Below are 17,998 nucleotides of genomic sequence, written 5' to 3'. Positions count from 1 at the left end.
ATGAATTTTAACAGTTGTCCAATAGGGCTGTCGGCTGTGTATTAACCTGACTTCTGCACACCACAACTGATGGTCCCAACCCCATTGATAAAGCAAGAAATTCCACTAATTAACCCTGATAAGGCACACCTGTGAAGTGGAAACCATTTCAGGTGACTACCTCTTGAAGCTCATCGAGAGAATGCCAAGAGTGTGCAAAGCAGTAATCAGAGCAAAGGGTGGCTATTTTGAAGAAACTAGAATATAAAACATGTTTTCAGTTATTTCACCTTTTTTTGTTAAGTACATAACTCCACATGTGTTCATTCATAGTTTTGATGCCTTCAGCGAGAATCTACAATGTAAATAGTCATGAAAATAAAGAAAACGCATTGAATAAGAAGGTGTGTCCAAACTTTTGGCCTGTACTGTATATATATGTTAATATTTGTTCTGAATATGCATAATCGTGATATGTTGTTCTTTCTTCCTAGAGTGATGAATGATAGAGTATATGTATATATATATATATATATATATATATATATATTTAAACACATATATATGGCCTCTTGGACCATTTGTATCAGAATTGATTACTGCTTTAGCATTAAAATATATCATATTAAAATAGCCTATATTATTATTATTATTATTATTACTGTCCCCTTACTGTACAAACTGTAAATAAATGTATGTGACGTTGCCATTAATGTGTTTCTAGTTAAAATATTGATTTTTATTTTTATTTTTTGGTATTTTGTATTATGGGGTGATTTTGAAGGAGTAATTAAGTTAATCTTCTCATCAGTGGATGTAATATGTAGAGATGCCATCTCGACTGTTTTTCTTCGTTTTTTTTTTTTTAAAGTCTGTATTTTGCTTTACAAAAACGTGAAAAAGCAGCTGTGACCAAGCTATCACGAGGTGAGTAGCATTGTAAGCATAATTAATAGCGATATACTTCAGTTTGTCTGTGTGTTTTTGTATGCAAGCGGGTCTGCTGCGGTCTGCTGACAGTCCAAAATGGCGGCGGTAGGACGAAACCATGGGCGAGTCTGTTGCTATGGGGTGTTCTATTGAGCTTCGCCTCTTGGTATCCATGCTCTTTGCTAACCATTTGTTTTCTGTGCAGCAGGAAATCCAAGACCCAGTCAAGTAATGAACACCCAACTGTTGAAGTTTGTTAAAATGTTTGCTGGGTAAAATTGTATTAAAAGCAGAGCTATAATCTATAAATCATGACTGAAACTGAGCTAATTTAGATGTAATTTTCTTTGTGTTTTTTATGATACCTCAGTGCATCAGTGTTGATGAATATGTAATCTGACCCCTTAGAATGGTGAAATACAGGAATGGTGTATGTAGAGTTAGAGGCAGATGTATGTATTGCTTCGGATGCAGGTGAATCATCAAGTAGCACCTGTGTGTAAGAGGCACACAGCCAGACAGTGAGAGTGAAAAACAGAGCTACATTACACTTGATGAATTATTAATAATCAATACAGTGTTGTGACCATGAGTCACACACACAGCTGAGAGCAGCATTTGCTGTCTTTCTCTCAGCCCTATTTTTATATTCCGTACAATAAACCTTTATGTTTTACCACCACAAAAGCAATATTTGTTATAAGGGGAGCAAAGTTTGGTGATCACATTACAAACCTCAAATGCCACACTGGAACATTCTGATCTCAGGTTCAGTGTGGGGATCACCAAGGTATGATAACACATACACACACACACACACACACACACACATACACACACACACTCACTCAAACACACACATTAAAGGGTATTATAAGAGTCTCATAAATGCCAGGGTTAGGGTTAAATGTGAATAAAAGTTAGACAGATAGAGGTAGAGGTGGGGATGTCTGATTCTATAAAAGGTAAGTCAGCCAGCTTCAGGACATTAAGAATGGTGCTATGTTGTCCTAACAAAAATTAATAAAACTAAATTTGAAAGGGAAGTTTTTTCTTTTCTCCATGCCGCTGGCCAATCACTGTGTGAAGTGGGCGTGATCATCAGATCACATATCGGACACAGCCCCTGCAATGCTGACATTGAAAAAAGAACTGCATTATTTGAAGTATACTGAGCCCTCCAAAAAATGCTTGATTGGTTTCATGAGAGACAAACTATTGTTGTACTGTCTAGTTTTCATTTGTTTTTGTAAATAACAACAAGAACAAAAAAAAAGTACTGCAGCAACGCTGTGCCTTCATCAGGGCGGCGATACCAGCAGTAACCCCATATGAGTGGGATGCTAGCTAACGTTAGCACCCACCACCCCCAGGTAGTGCATAGTGCAGAGTGGTTGAGGCAACGTTAGCTAACCTGTGCAGTCTGGAGCATAGATATATATAATCATAGATGACTCATTCCTGTGGCTACTGTGCATCAACGTCGCCGCCATCTTGGGGAGGTCACTGCCGGCTGGCTAGTACTGTTGTGTATGGAGATAAGTCTTCAGCAAACTCGGCGTGCACACTCAAAAGTCTCAAAGTGTAATTGGGTGTTGGTCAAAAAAATTACAGCAAAGCAGAAAAACCCGACAGCGCTCACTAATAAGTATAATAATTTTTAATATAGTGGATTGAACAGCAGCAGTCGAACGGACGTGTTTCAGCTCATAGCCATCCTCAGCGTTAGGAAATGGCCATTTTAGAATGAAAATACAGACAGTACTTACTGACCTCTCATGCCGACAAAAAGTCCAGCGTAGTTTTTAATCCACAAAGACTCATGCACTCATTTCAAATTTTGGAGTCAGGGTTGCAATGACAAGCACAGAGATGGGCAATAGACTTGTGACCAAGGGCAAGTCCCGTCAAGTCTTTAAGTTTAGTATGTATGTCATAATCAAGTCATATATGAGATTTTAAGTCTGACAGACTGACAAAATTCCATGTTTTTAGTACTTTAGGGATTTCTCATGTAAAAGTAATCATGTTACAACTCACTGTTGTTAAAGTCAAAAATAACTTCTAAGTCTTGCAAGGAAATAACTAAAGAAGCATCTGAATCATACATGAATTTAATATGCTTTTAGACCATGCTTCCCAGATCTCTGTTTCTTACTTGCAGGAGGCGCAGACAAAGCAGCGGGGGTGGTAGGTCTTTCCCAGGGCGGACACCACCTCCCCCTCAATGAAGTCCTGGCAGCTGAAGCAGCGGGTCCCGTACAGTCGCTGGTAATCCAGAGTACAGATGTATTCACCCTGCCGCACGAAGAAGCCTCCCTGGGCCAGTTCACAACCACATACTGCGATAAGGGAGGGAGGAAGAGAGGGAGGAAGGAAGGGTATAGGAAGGGTATAGGAAGGAGAGAGGTAAAAGAGAATGGGAAAAGGGATGGATAGAAAGAAAAGGGGAAAGAAGAGTGAGATGGATTAGACACATTGGATGACTGAACACATTTAAAAGAACAAACTTTGAAAATACAAAGGCTTGGTGAATGAACGTCTTCAAGTGAATTCCAAAATCAATGTCACTGTGCAAAATTGATAAAAATCATGAAAGGCATCAGATTTGTTATCCCTTTTTCTTTGTCTTTTCTTAAAGATATCCACCCTCTTCACTGAGAACCCGTTGATATTAAGGGGGGGATAGTTCCTTCTCTGCTTGTGCCCAAAGTCCACTATCATCTCCTAGTTCTGCTGATGTTCAGGAGTAGGTTGTTGTCTTGACATCAGCAGGTCAGTTCCTTTACTTCTGTCAGGCAGGCCTTTTTATTGTTATCTGTGATCAGGCCCACCACAGCTGTGTCATCAGTAAATTTGTTTGAATTTATTCCAAATATTTAAGACTGCCACATGATTAATTATAATGGCTATTTTGATCCCATCACTCTTCATTAAGTGCTATCATTAGGTTAACATTTCACTTTATTTAGTGCTATTTAGAAAGAAAGAGGTAAGATTCACCATTACACTACTTTTACTACAGTATACTATACTAGATTATACCTCATTATACTACAAAATATTATAAAATATCATACTATACCATACTAAAATATATTGTAAACTGGACCACAGCTATCACAAGTGTGGAGGCATTAAAAAAACATGCTATACTACAATATACTAAAAAATATTATACTTAACTATGCTATTAAAAGGTTATACAAAAAAGGAACATACACAAACACTCCTATAGACATTCATTTGAAAAGCAGTAGAAAGATGAGAAGGCATTGTAATCGGTAGAGCCAGTTTGACACATCTGTTTTTTTCCAGCCTGCTTTACGAGCCAATAACATCACACTTTCAGAATGGGTGTATTATTATGCATCTGTGTGTGTGTGTGTGTGTGTGTGTGTGTGTGTGTGTGTGTGTGTGTAAATGCAGTGCCGTGTCTTTTGTCTGGCTCTTAATACATGACAGGAACTCCAAATCATCGTCCTCCTCTAGTGAACACAGAATGATTACAAAGAGCAAACTTAGCAATCACATGACATCACAGAGTAGCCACGCCCTCAGGGGAAATGTCCATTTATTTTTCCACTCCTTTAGCAAAAACATTACCACTCCTTTTCCCTCCATTCTTTTTTGTGGAAAAAAAACAACAGCAAAGATAAATGAGAGATGTTTGCATTAGTTGGTGGTATTCTGTGAACTTGCACACACACACATGCATGCACACACGCGCAGAAAATACAGTCTCAAACCTGCAGGGATGTGTAAGAGGATGAGGTAAGACACATTTGTGGACTGTCGATGAGATCACACATTACATATGCTGTCCAGAACACACACACACACACACAAATCCTTGCAGGAATGTGAGAAGGTATGAGGAAAGATGTGTACAAAACATGGATGAAATCACCATAGCTACAACACACACTGCAGATGTGCGCAGATTCTACAGAAAAGTCGCAGACACACCCAGGCACAGTTGCAGCAGTTTCAGTGGGTTTCACATCTCTCATTAAGGTCTTAGTCTATACTGACGTCCATGATGCAAATGTGATGAAGTGCCCAAGGGACCTTTCCAGTGGACAAAACACAGTGCAGGGCCATATAGTTTAAGTTTAATTTTATTTACTTTATTAATCCCCCTGAGGGGAAATTCAATGTTTTCACTCTTGCTTGTTAATTACACACAGGTCCGAAAGACACACACATGCACAAACAGGACCTATACATGCACAAAGTGGAGAGATGTCAGAGTGAGGGGGCTGCCCTTGGTCAGGCGAGCAGTTGGGGGTTCGGTGCCTTGCTCAAGGGCACCTCGGCAGTGCCCAGGAGGTGAACTGGCACCTCTCCAGCCTCCAGTCCACACTCCATGGTCCGGACAGGGACTCGAACAGGCGACCCTCCGGTTCCCAACCCAAGTCCCTATGGACTGAGCTACTGCCGCCCGGCTGTCCTAGATGCTAGAAAACCTTCTGCATGCAGCTGGTGCCCTTCTTTTTTCACTCCTGCCCTCAGACAGCTTGTGTCTGCTGCTGCTGCTGGTACAAGTTTTGACAGTCAAAAAACTAAACTAAACACAAAAAGTAAGGAAATTTGTGTTTTGTAGATTATTTATTTGTTCTAACAATGCTTCTTGGCAATAAATCTTATACCGTTGGAAAGCCTCTTTATTTCTCTTTTAAATGATGCCACATTTGTAAGGAACATCAGGAAGCAGAGCTGAGTATGTGGGTTGCGCCCATGAAATATTTGCCTGATTGTCAGCACCTGTGAGCATGGGCCCTGCTACAGTGGTCAGTTGGTGTCTGCTCCAAAAATCGGCATGCCACGTTTGACTGATCTGGATAGGGCCCATGCGATAGGCTAACTTCAAGCAGGTGTTCCGCAAAACCAAGTTGCAGCATCATTTGGAGTGAGCCCTAGTACCATCTGCAAACTGAAGGCCAAGTTCCATATAACGGGGGATGTTAGAGACAGGCGGCAAAGTGGGCGTCCCAAGAGGACAGTACCCCAAGAAGACTGTTTCCTCATCCTGTCAACACTTAAGAACCGTAGGCAGTCTTCTAAAGATTTGCAGTCAAGGTTTGCAGGATGATATGTCCGATGGCTCTCTGCCGAGACAATCCGGAACAGACTGCACGCAGCCAATCTCTGTTCTCATAGGGCTACCAGGAAGCCTGCCATGACTGGCCTTCACCATCAGACCCATTTCTGCTGGTGTCGGCAACACGTGCACTGGAACCTGAAAATGTTGAGGAATGTTATGTTCAGTGACGAGTCCAGATTCTGTCTACAGCAGTTGGATCGTAGGATCAAAGTGTGGAGAAGATGCGGAGAATGCTTTGCTGATTGCTGCACCAATAGAGTAACATCTTTTGGTGGAGGCAGTGTGATGGTGTGGGGCGGCATCTCCCTCACTGGAAAAACAAGGCTTGTCATCATTGGAGGCAATCTCAATGCAGAGAGATATCAAGATGAAATTCTGCAACCAGTGGCAATCCCATATCTATACAGTCTGGGACTGAACTCTATCCTCCAAGATGACAACGCTTGCTCCCACAGAGTGGGGTTTATCAGAGACTGCCTCCAGAATTTGGGAGTGGAAAGGATGGAATGGCCTGCCAGCAGTCCTGACCTCAACCCCATGGGACACTTGTGGGATCAGCTTGGGCGTGCTGTTTGTGCCAGAGTGACCAACACAACCATGTTGGCTGACTTGCAACAAATGCTGGTTGAAGAATAGGATGCCATTCCATAGCAGTGTGTGACCAGGCTGGTGACCAGCATGAGGAGGAGGTGCCAGGCTGTTGTGGTTGTGTATGGTTCTTCCACACGCTACTGAGGCTCCTGTTTGTTAAATGAATAAATTGTTAAATTGCCAATATGTCTTGTTTCTTCAGACTTCAATCATCCAATCCACCAAACAACTCCAAACAAGAGTCAACAGCCAAAAAGAGCTGTTTGGCATTGGCAGAGAATATTTGGCACATTTTTCAGGGGCGCAACCCACATAGTCAGCTCTGCTGCTCAATCCACAAATGCATGTTCCTTACAAATGTGGCACCATTTAAACTGGAAATAAACAGACTTTCCAACGGCATAAGATTTATTGCCAAGAAGCATTGTTACAACAAAGAAATAATCTACCAAACACAAATTTCCTTACTTTTTTGTACTTAGTTTATATAGCAAGTTGAAACTTGCATTAACGTCTTGGGGTTGTTTTCAAGTTGCAGTTACAGTTTACATCCACGTATATCCAGACTCATATGTAGCAATGACAGTTGACAATGTTTTCACTAAATGTTGCCCCAGCAGCACAGAAGATCTATACAATTAGCACAGTTTCAAGGTGGACAAGATTTGTGTCACCAATTCAGTATCTGACCAAATGTCTCAAATGTCTCCTTCTGTTCCTGAGTTATGTTGCGTGAAAGTGTTTTTGCACAACATTATGATGTCACAGTGAAGCTAACCTTTGACCTTTTAAAATAAAATATCATCACTTCATCATTTTATCCTATGAGACATCTGTGTGAAATTTTGTCACAATTAGCGCATTAATTCTTGAGTTATGGCAAAACTAGTATTATCGCCCCGTGGTCGTATGCCTCCGCACACCAGTCAAGTTTCTCTTAAAGTTTACATCCATAAGAAAGAGAAGGATGCAAGATCACAGTGACCTTACTACTGAGTTCATCGTTGAGTCCAAATGGACATTTGGCTGTGGCCCAGATAAAGCGGGTCGTCCACCAATCGAAAGATCAGCAGCTCGATCCCCGGCTCCTCCAGTCTGCATGTCGAAGTATCCTTGAGCAAGATACTGAACCCCAAACTGCTCCCGATGGCTGTTCCATCGGTGGGTGAGTGTGTTAAAAAACTGAGTAGCAGGTGGTACCTTGTATGGTAGCCTCAACCACTAGTGTATGAATGTGTGTGTGATTGGGTGAATGTGACTCGTAGTGTAAAAAGCGCTTTGAGTGGTCGGATGACTAGAAAAGCGCTATACAAATGCAGGTCCATTTACCATTTACATTTGTGCCAAATTTCAAGAAATTCCCTTGAGGCGTCCTTGAGAAAGCGTTTTCAAAAGGATGGGACGTACAGATGTACGTATGGACAGACAGACGGACAACCCGAAAACATAATGCCTCCAGCCACAGCTATTGCCGGCAAAGAAGCATAAAAATGTGTTTCGCAACATCACAGTGACCTTGAGCCTAAGTGGACTTTTTTTTAGGAAATTCCTTCATGAGATACTGCGATTAAAAGTATAAGACAAAAGGAAGGTAAGAGTGACTTTGACCTTTAGAATCTATTAAGTTAATACTTAAGTCCAAGTGGACTTTGTGCCAAAATCTGAAGAAATTCCCTTAATGCATCCTTCAGATATCGCCCTCACAAGAACTGAACAAACGGACAGATGGACAGTAGGACGGACAACCCATAAACATAACACTTCTGGCCAGGGCTGTCACTGGCACGAAGGCATAAAAACACTAACACTACTGTGATCTCTGTAATGAGAATGTTGACACAATGACTTCAGCTGGTAAAGACTGCAGGCCAATGGTTTTGTTTTCTGTTGTTAGTGAGACATGTCAAACCCAATTCTACTCGATATTACAAAGTGAAAGACGGAGTGTAAATACAGTAATTTAGGGGTATACAACTGGAGAGTTGTTTTTGGTTGACACCTAGACGTGCAAATAGCTACCCAACTCCTATTCCATAGCATAGCCAGGTTAGAAGCTCTGGCAGGCTGAATGCACAAAGGTGCTTTGAGCTAAACCCACTCCCCCAACCCCTTTCAAAAAGCACTACACTGTTACTATTCTGAATGTCAGTGTGAATGCTTCCACAGTGGTATGGTCTTATGAGGCCTGGGTCCTTCAGGTTGCATCAAGATTTACCTCACTAAACTCCTCCACTGTCCTCTTTCTGAATTATTACCTAGGACTTTACAAATCATGCACTTGGGCTGAGGTCAGTCACTTGAGCTCTTATAGTGTCTGGCTGCAAAGGTCTCAGTATGAAAACTTGCTTCATTTTTTTCCTGATTTTAATGTCTTGTAGGCATCCATGTGCTGTGAGTCACAGACATGCTGACTGTGTTGGTGAGCACACACTAAATCCACTCCCAGAGGGGAAGAACGCTGTGAAGATTTTGGAAGAGTGGTTACCTGAGGTGTCTGGAAATTTGGTGTCGGGTCCAGTGATTATCGAACGAGCGCACCGAATTGGCAGGTTGCCAACCTTTGAACAGCGATTCCCCCGTGTGCTAATCATGAAGTTCTTGAATTTTTGTGACCAGCAAGAAGTGATGGATGCCGCCAGAGAGAAAAAAAACGGTGATGTACCATCAATACAAAGTGATGTTTTTTTCCAGATTTCTGTATGGAGGTGCGCAGACAACAGAGGCGGTTCGATGGGGTGAAAAAACGTCTACAGGCACTAAACATTGAATACAGGTTCAGATACCCGGCGAAACTGACCATCAGGCACGGAGGACAGATGGTGACCTGCAACACTTCAGAAGAAGTCGAGAGACTTATTGAAGCCCGCAACAAGACAAGCGGATGAGAAGAAGCCATTTAACAAAAGATAAACTGAGTGACTAGAATGAATCTCAGCTAGGTAACATCTATGGAATCCCTAATTGTAAGTAATAACGTTATGTGTTGGACAACGCACTTAGAAAATGTTTGATTACAACACTGACAGAGTGTGGGGTTTTTCTGTTTTCTCATTTAAAGCCTAATTTACCTGTTGGTGCAGAGACATTTTGTTTTAGTTAAAACATATGACAGCAATGTATGTTAAGACAAGACACTAGGTGAGTTGATTTCCTAAATTTATTTTGTAGAGCTGTTTGTGTGAAGGAAGCAGCGATAGTAGTTAGTTGGTATGCTTGCGTGGGACTTGCTCCTCTTAGTAGGATCAGTCGGGTCGACTGTTGTATCTTCTACGTTAGGGGGAGAGCGCCGCAATGGTCAGGTTAACGGCATTCATGAGCCACACTATGAAAAAATGTTAATAACTTTTGTCATTCATTTTTGTCTTTCTGTTTCTGTTTAAGTATGTTTTGGGTATGGTCTTAAGCTTTAGAGAACATAGTATGGTTACGATGAATGAAACAGATAATATTCATTTCCTGGAATGTAAGGGGGTTAGGTAAAATAGCTAAACTGAAACAAGTCATACATAGACATAAACAACTTAAAGCATCTATTGCCTTTTTACGAGAAACCCACCTACTATCTAGTGACTTACTGAAAATACAAAGAAGATGGCCAGGTCAGGTCTATTCAGCATCATATGCATCTAACGCAAGGGGGGTAATAACTTTAATCCACAAATCTATCCCATTTAAAGTGTCAAAGGTTACACCTGATGGGACAGGCAGGTATTTAATCCTTCAAGGTTTGATTACTGATGTGAATATAAATCTTGTAAATCTGTATGGACCAAACGCTGATAACTCAACATTTTTTGAATAGTTATTTCTACTTTTAGCTCAGAAGCCAGGCTATTTTCTCATTGGAGGAGCCTTTAATACAACCCTGTCAATAAACCTTGATAGACTTAAGGGTATGGATAACACTCGTACACAATGTAGGAAGACTTGCATAATTGTATGCAAGACTTAGACTTGTGTGACCCATGGAGGAGAAAATACCCAAACAAATCAGAATTCTCCTGCTTTTCACCATCAACAAAATCATACTCGCCTATAGACTATTTCTTGGTTTCAAATAATTTATTTCCGCAGATATATGATGTTACCTATGAACACACTGTGATCTCAGATCATGGTCCAGTTAAGCTGACATATAATATGACCAAACTCATTAAAGGTTCTTATAGATGGAGGCTGCATCCAAAATAGTTACATGGTACAAAATTCATGAAATTTGTTGGGACCAGTATTGAAAAATTCTTTAATACAAATACAAATGGAACAACTGCTTCTGTAAGATGGGAAGCCTTTAAGGCCTACCTAAGAGGACAAATGATTAGTTACACAAGCTCTATTACCAACAAAGTTCATTTAAAATTACAATTACTCGAGGACAAGATTAGGAAACTACTGTAGAGAAAGAAACGTATGAAGATAATGCAAACATAGAACCCCATCAGCAGGAATTACTTCTCCTACAAGCACAATACAATGAACTATCACTTTCAAAAGCTGAAAATAGTTTAATTCACTTAAAACAAACATTTTATGAACAGGGGGAAAAATCTGGCAAATTGTTGGCTTGGCAAATCAAGAAACTGCAATTGAGCAAGGCCATCAATAATATTTTAACAGTATCAGGGACTTTATCGTCAGATCCAATGGAAATTAATTGAACCTTTGCTAATTTCTTTCAATCATTATATAGCTCAGAAGCCACTCGGGATTCCAGTCATCAAACTACTTTAGATAATATTCAAATCCCTAGTCTCTCCAATGAAGCCAGAGAGCATCTAGATTCCTCATTGTCTGTAGAAGAAGTGCTGAAGGCTATATTGATTATGAAAAATGGGAAAACAGCTGGACTGGACAGTCTACCTATTGATATATTTAAAGCCTTCAAAGAAAAATTAGTACAACCCCTTATGAATATGTTTGAAGAATCACTGGAACACGGCATCCTTCCCCCATCACTAAGAAAAGCATTGATTACACTTATACCTAACCAGATAAACCACAAACAAAATGTGAATCATATCGGCCAATTTCCTTAATTAACACTGATGCTAAAATTTTGGCAAAGATTTCAGCATTAAGATTAGAGGAACACCTACAAGTGATCATCAACAATGATCAAAATGGATTTGTGAAAAACAGACAGGCCTTTCATAATATACGGAGAGTATTGAATATTATACATGAAACGAGGGATGAAAAGGATACTTGCATTCTGTCGTTGGATGCAGAAAAGGCATTCAACAGAGTTGAATGGCCTTATTTATTTGATGTACTCTGTCATTGTAGATGTGGCCCCAAACTTTGTCAGCAGATTAAATAACTTTATTGTGAACCATCAGCTGAAGTTATTACGAATAATGTGAGCTCAGAATTTTTCAGTTTGTTGAGAGGAACGCGCCAAGATTGTTCACTGTCCCCATTGTTATTTGTTATGATTCTTGAACCCTTGGCAATATCAATCAGAAATCATCCAGAGATAAAGGGGATTCATATCTCAGACCAAGAACATCAGATTTCGTTATTTGCTGATGACATATTATTATATCTCTCAGACTTGAGGAATTCAATACCTGCCTTCGTTGATCTTATCCATCAGTTTGGAACATTTTCAGGTTACAAGGTCAATCAGTCGAAATCACTGATACTTTTTTTCCAATAAACAAGAGAGAAATAATCCAATAATTCAGCATCCTATTTCAGTAGATAAGGGCGGGCGCAAATATTTTGGGATTACTATTACACCTCAAATTAAAAGTATAATCCCATGCAGCTATGATCCCATTATTGCTCAGGTAAATGATAGCTTGGATAGGTGGATGTCCCTCCCTTTGACAATAATTGGTAGAATCAATATTATCAAAATTAATATCCTCCCAAAATGTTTATATTTATTCCAATCAATCCCTCTTACACCTCCACCAGGCTTTTTCTCCAGCATGAAGAAAATTTTCACCAACTTCATATGGAACAAAAGAAGATCAAGACTACTCTCCAGCCTCCCAACCTTTTATGGTATTTTAGGGCCGCCCAGCTTAGATCGGCCTTTTTCTGGTTCTCTGAGCCTTCCAATTTACCTTGGGTTCAGATAGAGAGAGAAATTGCCAGAGGACTTACTCTGGACAGGTATGTCTATTCAGATTATTTTAGGAGACTTAAGCAGGACACAGTTAATCCATTTATTAAAACCACAATTAGAGCTTGGTATGAATCACAGGACATGTTTGGAGAACAACCAGGGTTATCACAATTTACTCCCATTTGGGGCAACACATTATTTACACCAGGTAAATCAGACCCTGGATTCAGGCGTTGGGTGCAGCTTGGATTACAAAGGCTCTCAGACCTTTATAAAGATAACACTCTTATGTCCTTTGAATCTCTTTAAGGAAAATTTGGGATACCTCAAACTCATATGTTTAAATATTTCCATATTCATGGTTTTATTCACTCCAGGATGCTGTTGTATCAATGTCCTCCTTTAAGTATCTTAGAAGAGATGGCAACATCGGACCCTTATAGCAAGGGAAAGATTTCAATAATATATAAGAAATTGGTAAACACAACTACAGAGTCCTCAAATTCTAAAAAACTAGCATGGATAGAGGACCTTCAAACAGATATTACAGAACAGGAATGGGAGACAGCTTGTTACCAGACGCAAACAATATCCATCAATAGCAGATTTAAATTGATTCAATATAAATTATGAGAACCTATATACAGTAACTCCTGAACAAATTCAACCCTAATATCCCAGACACATGTATAAAATGTGGAACGGAGAAAGGTACCTTGTATCATTGCATTTGGAAATGTAAACACATACAAGAATTTTGGAGAAGGATAATTAACACTATCTCCAATATAATGGACAAGGACAATTTAATGTGATTCAGATATTGACTGTCAAAAACTTATACTGGTTGCACTTTGTTGTTGGATGTCCTTGTTTAAGAACAGTACATTAAACAGCTTGAAATCTGTCCTGTTACTGTAAAGGAAGCACAAATCCTGAAGTTGGGGCTGAGTTGTGGGGGTTTTGTAGCTTTTTATTTTCTCTAGTGGCAAAGGCAATTTCTTGCTGTTATGCCACATAACTGCTAAAGCTAGTGTGCCTAAATGGATTAAATTCAAAAGTGATTGAGAACATCCACTGATGTAGCTGATGTAGAATAAGTAGGGTTTACAGTGTTTGTGATGTTTTTAGTTTTTGTTTTTTTTGTCTAACTGAAGTGTTAACACTTTTCTACTAGTTGCATAATGTTCCAATTCTCCCACCTATTATCCCCTCATAAAAACTTTAAGCAACTTGTTAGACAACCTTTGTCCAGTATTTCCACCATTGTACTTTTTTTTTTTCAAGCCCTCAAAGGGGTTATGGCATGCTAAAAAAACAACCACAACAATACGAGTAGGAATGTTTTCTCAGGAAATGGAAGACATACATTCCAGCGGCTGCTACCAACTCTCTTACATCCGGTTCAGATGTCTGGCAACCTGTCTAGAATGAGATAATGCTCTGGACTGATAGAGTAAACACAAGCAGAGTGGAGAGCTGGATGGATGAGATACATGAGTGAAAAAAATTATTCAAAGAGCTCTTTATCATTGCTGGAGCTCTTTTGTCATTGTCATTCAAAATTAAGAATAAAAGGTTTAATTCATAATGATAATAATTTATTTGAGGAATTTCAGTCAGGATTTAGAGTGCATCATAGCACTGAGACAGCACTAGTTAAAATTACAAATGACCTTCTGATTGCTTCAGACAAAGGACTTGTCTCTGTACTTGTTTTATTAGATCTTAGTGCGGCGTTTGACAATTGACCATCAAATTCTACTGCAGAGACTGGATCACTTAATTGGCCTAAAAGGTTCTGCACTAAGCTGGTTTAAATCTTATTTATCTGATCGTTTTCCATTTGTTGACGTTCAAAATGAATCATCCTTACGTTCTAAAGTTTGTTTTGGAGTTCCGCAAGGTTCTGTGCTCGGACCAATCCTATTTACTCTATATATGCTTCCTTTAGGTAACATCATTAGAAATCGCCATTGTTATGTGGATGATACACAGTTGTATTTATCAATGAAGCCAGAAGAAACTAATCAATTAACTAAACTCCATAACTGCCTTAAAGACATAAAAACCTGGATGAGCACCAATTTCCTGATGTTAAATTCAGACAAAACTGAAGTTATTGTTCTTGGCCCCAAACAACTCAGAGACTCTTTATCTGATGACATAGTTTCTCTAGATGGCATTGCTCTGGCCTGTAGCACTACCGTAAGAAACCTCGGAGTAACATTTGATCAAGATCTGTCTTTTAATTCTCATTTAAAACAAACCTCACGGACTGCATTTTTTCATCTGCGTAATATTGCGAAAATCAGGCCTATCCTGACCCGAAAAGATGCAGAAAAATTGGTCCACGCTTTTGTTACCTCAAGGCTGGATTACTATAACTCTCTATTATCAGGTAGCTCTAGTAAGTCCTTAAAAACTCTCCAGCTAATTCAGAACGCAGCAGCACATGTACTAACAGGAGACGAGATCATATTTCTCCTGTTTTAGCTTCTCTGCACTGGCTCCCTGTAAAATCCAGAATTGAATTTAAAAGCCTACTGTTAACTTATAAAGTTCTAAATGGTCAGGCTCCGTCATATCTTAGAGAGCTCATAGTGCCTTATTATCCCACCAGAACACTGCGCTCTGAGAACGCAGGGTTACTCATGGTCCCTAAAGTCTCCAAAAGTAGATCAGGAGCCAGAGCCTTCAGCTATCAGGCTCCTCTCCTGTGGAATCATCTTCCTGTTACGGTCCGGGAGGCAGACACTGTCTTCACATTTAAGACTAGACTTAAGACTTTCCTCTTTGATAAAGCTTATAATTAGGGCTGGCTCAGACTTGCCCTGTACCAGTCCCTACTTAGGCTGACTTAGGCCTAGTCTGCCAGAGGACCCCCCTATAATACACCGGGCACCTTCTCTCTCTCTCTCTCTCTCTCTCTCTCTCTCTCTCTCTCTCTCTCTCTCTCTCGTATCCTATTACTGCATCTTGCTAACTCAGCCATTCTGGATGTCACTAACTCGGCTTCTCCGGAGCCTTTGTGCTCCACTGTCTCTCAGATTAACTCATATCACAGCGGTGCCTGGATAGCGTGACGTGTGTGGTTGTGCTGCTGCCGTGGTCCTGCCAGATGCCTCCTGCTGCTGCTGCCATCATTAGTCATTAGTCATACTTCTACTGTTATTATACACATATGATTATTATCACATATGTATGCTGCCAGATATTAATATATACTTTCAACATATTGTACCACAGTAGCCAGAACTATAACTGCATCTCTCTCTCTCTCTCTCTCTCTCTCTCTCTCTCTCTCTCTCTCTCTTTCTGTCTCATTGTGTCATACGGATTACTGTTAATTTATTATGCTGATCTGTTCTGTACGACATCTATTGCACGTCTGCCCGTCCTGGAAGAGGGATCCCTCCTCAGTTGCTCTTCCTGAGGTTTTTACCATTTTTTCCCCCGTTAAAGGGTTTTTTTTGGGGAGTTTTTCCTTATCCTCATCCTTATCTGTCCTAAGGACAGAGGGATGTTGTATGCTGTAAAGCCCTGTGAGGCAAATTGTGATTTGTGATATTGGGCTTTATAACTAAAATTGATTGATTGAACTGACATCCCTCTCAGCCAACCACAAACAGCCACAGCATCAGATAGAGGGTATATATTCAGCAACTGTCATCTTAGAAAAGTCAAAAGAAAAGAAACCAAGTGAGACTGCGAGAGAGAAAGAGAGAGCGAGAGAAACGCAACATTGATTTACAATTGTGGTGACCTCCTCCCAGGCTACCTTTGCATCATCAGCCCGTGGAGGTCTGCTCGCAGTTCCGTATTTTCGGACACTGCGAGCTTGGACCTCCCGGACCAAAACATCAGTTTCCTCCTGGGAGAAGTTTGGCCGTCTGACGCTGCTGCTCTCTTCTGCCATGGCAAATTGAGTAAACTCTCATTACGCCTTCGCGCGGTGCATTTAAGGGCGAGGAGAGGGGCTCATTTGATTGGTGTGATGTGAATGGGCTGTGTAAAACCCACTCCACGCCTTCTCTCCTCCCTCTTTCCGACTTGCGCCGGTAGGAGGGACAGAGGTGGGATAGAGGAGTAGCTGCACGAGGGCGCACAGTGTGCCAAACTTACAAAATCCGCCTGGCCACACCCAGTTGGCAAAGCACAGGTGTGCTGCGCCTCCGCCACGCCCGGTCTGTGAAACTAGAGCCCTTAATGTGAATGCTCTGATACTTGATATTTGACATGGATTAGAACCAAAACATATAATATCAGCTTTGCTATGTACAACAGAAAGAGAAATAGAGAGCTGGAAGAGATGGAGACAGAAATCCTGACTGAGAGTGCAACTTCCTGTGAGCTCATCTTTTAGTCCCTGTATGTATATTTGTACCTATGCTGCCAGTTGGCACATACACTCATCTTCTTACTGTATCACAATTTAGCTGTTTAAGCAGCTCAGCACTTGAGTGCATATGAGCTCAGGTTGGTGGCCATTCATCATTTATAGAGCTACCACTACCAGAAAGCATTGTATCTTTTTAAAATTGGCAACAAACCCAACCATATTTATTCATTTATTTATTTATTAAAAGGATCCCCCATTAGCTGCCACCTAGGTAACAAGCTAGTCTTCCTGGGGTCCAAAACAGATAAAACAAACATAACATATTATCAATATGCATCAAAAATGCATGTACATGCACGGATTACTTTACATATACATTAGCAGATTATTATACATTATACATCATTAAAAATTAGCACACAGTAGGTTAGGCAGTTTACATACCATGCATACACCATTACATACCATACCAGACTATTGCTCAGCTGTTTAAGTAATGTGTTCTTAGATGTACTTAAAAGACAACTTATTATTTGATTGACGAATATTAAGAGGGCACCTATTCCAATAGTCGATGGCACGATAAATGACTGTCTTCTTTAAAGCATTTGATTTAGGCCGTGGTAATATAATTTGGCCATCATCTGCTGACCTAGTGAAGTGGGAATGAACTTGACTGCATCTGATAATTTGCTTATGTAAAAAGTCTGGTTTGGTAGAGTTAACAGTGTTGCTAAAGAATGTAACTGTGTTTAAAGCAAGCCTTTTCTCTACCATTAACCATGACAGTTTACGATGCATACAGTTGATGTTTGTTCTTCTGGGGCAATGTAAGACCAATTTGGCGGCTCTTATCATATTATATTCATGTTTTCATCTGCAGCACAGCAGTACTGTGCATATACACTACAGAGGAAGGCATGGTTACCAGCAAACTCCCCTCTAATGCAAATCAAAACTGTCTGAGTGTCTG

General features: G+C 40.3%; 1 protein-coding gene across 1 annotated transcript in view; it reads right to left on the bottom strand.

Moving 5' to 3' along the window:
- The window catches only part of ablim2 (actin binding LIM protein family, member 2), a 245,136-nt gene that overhangs the window by 141,415 nt on the left and 85,723 nt on the right, over positions 1-17,998 (bottom strand). The window contains 1 exon segment of the mRNA XM_078164135.1: positions 3,068-3,251. Coding sequence (XP_078020261.1) covers positions 3,068-3,251 — 184 coding nt within the window.

The sequence above is a fragment of the Epinephelus lanceolatus genome, chromosome 22 (assembly GCF_041903045.1).
Source record: "Epinephelus lanceolatus isolate andai-2023 chromosome 22, ASM4190304v1, whole genome shotgun sequence".
Taxonomy (NCBI): domain Eukaryota; kingdom Metazoa; phylum Chordata; class Actinopteri; order Perciformes; family Serranidae; genus Epinephelus; species Epinephelus lanceolatus.
Note: the sequence above shows the minus strand (reverse complement) of the source record. Positions and strands in the feature narration are given on the sequence as shown.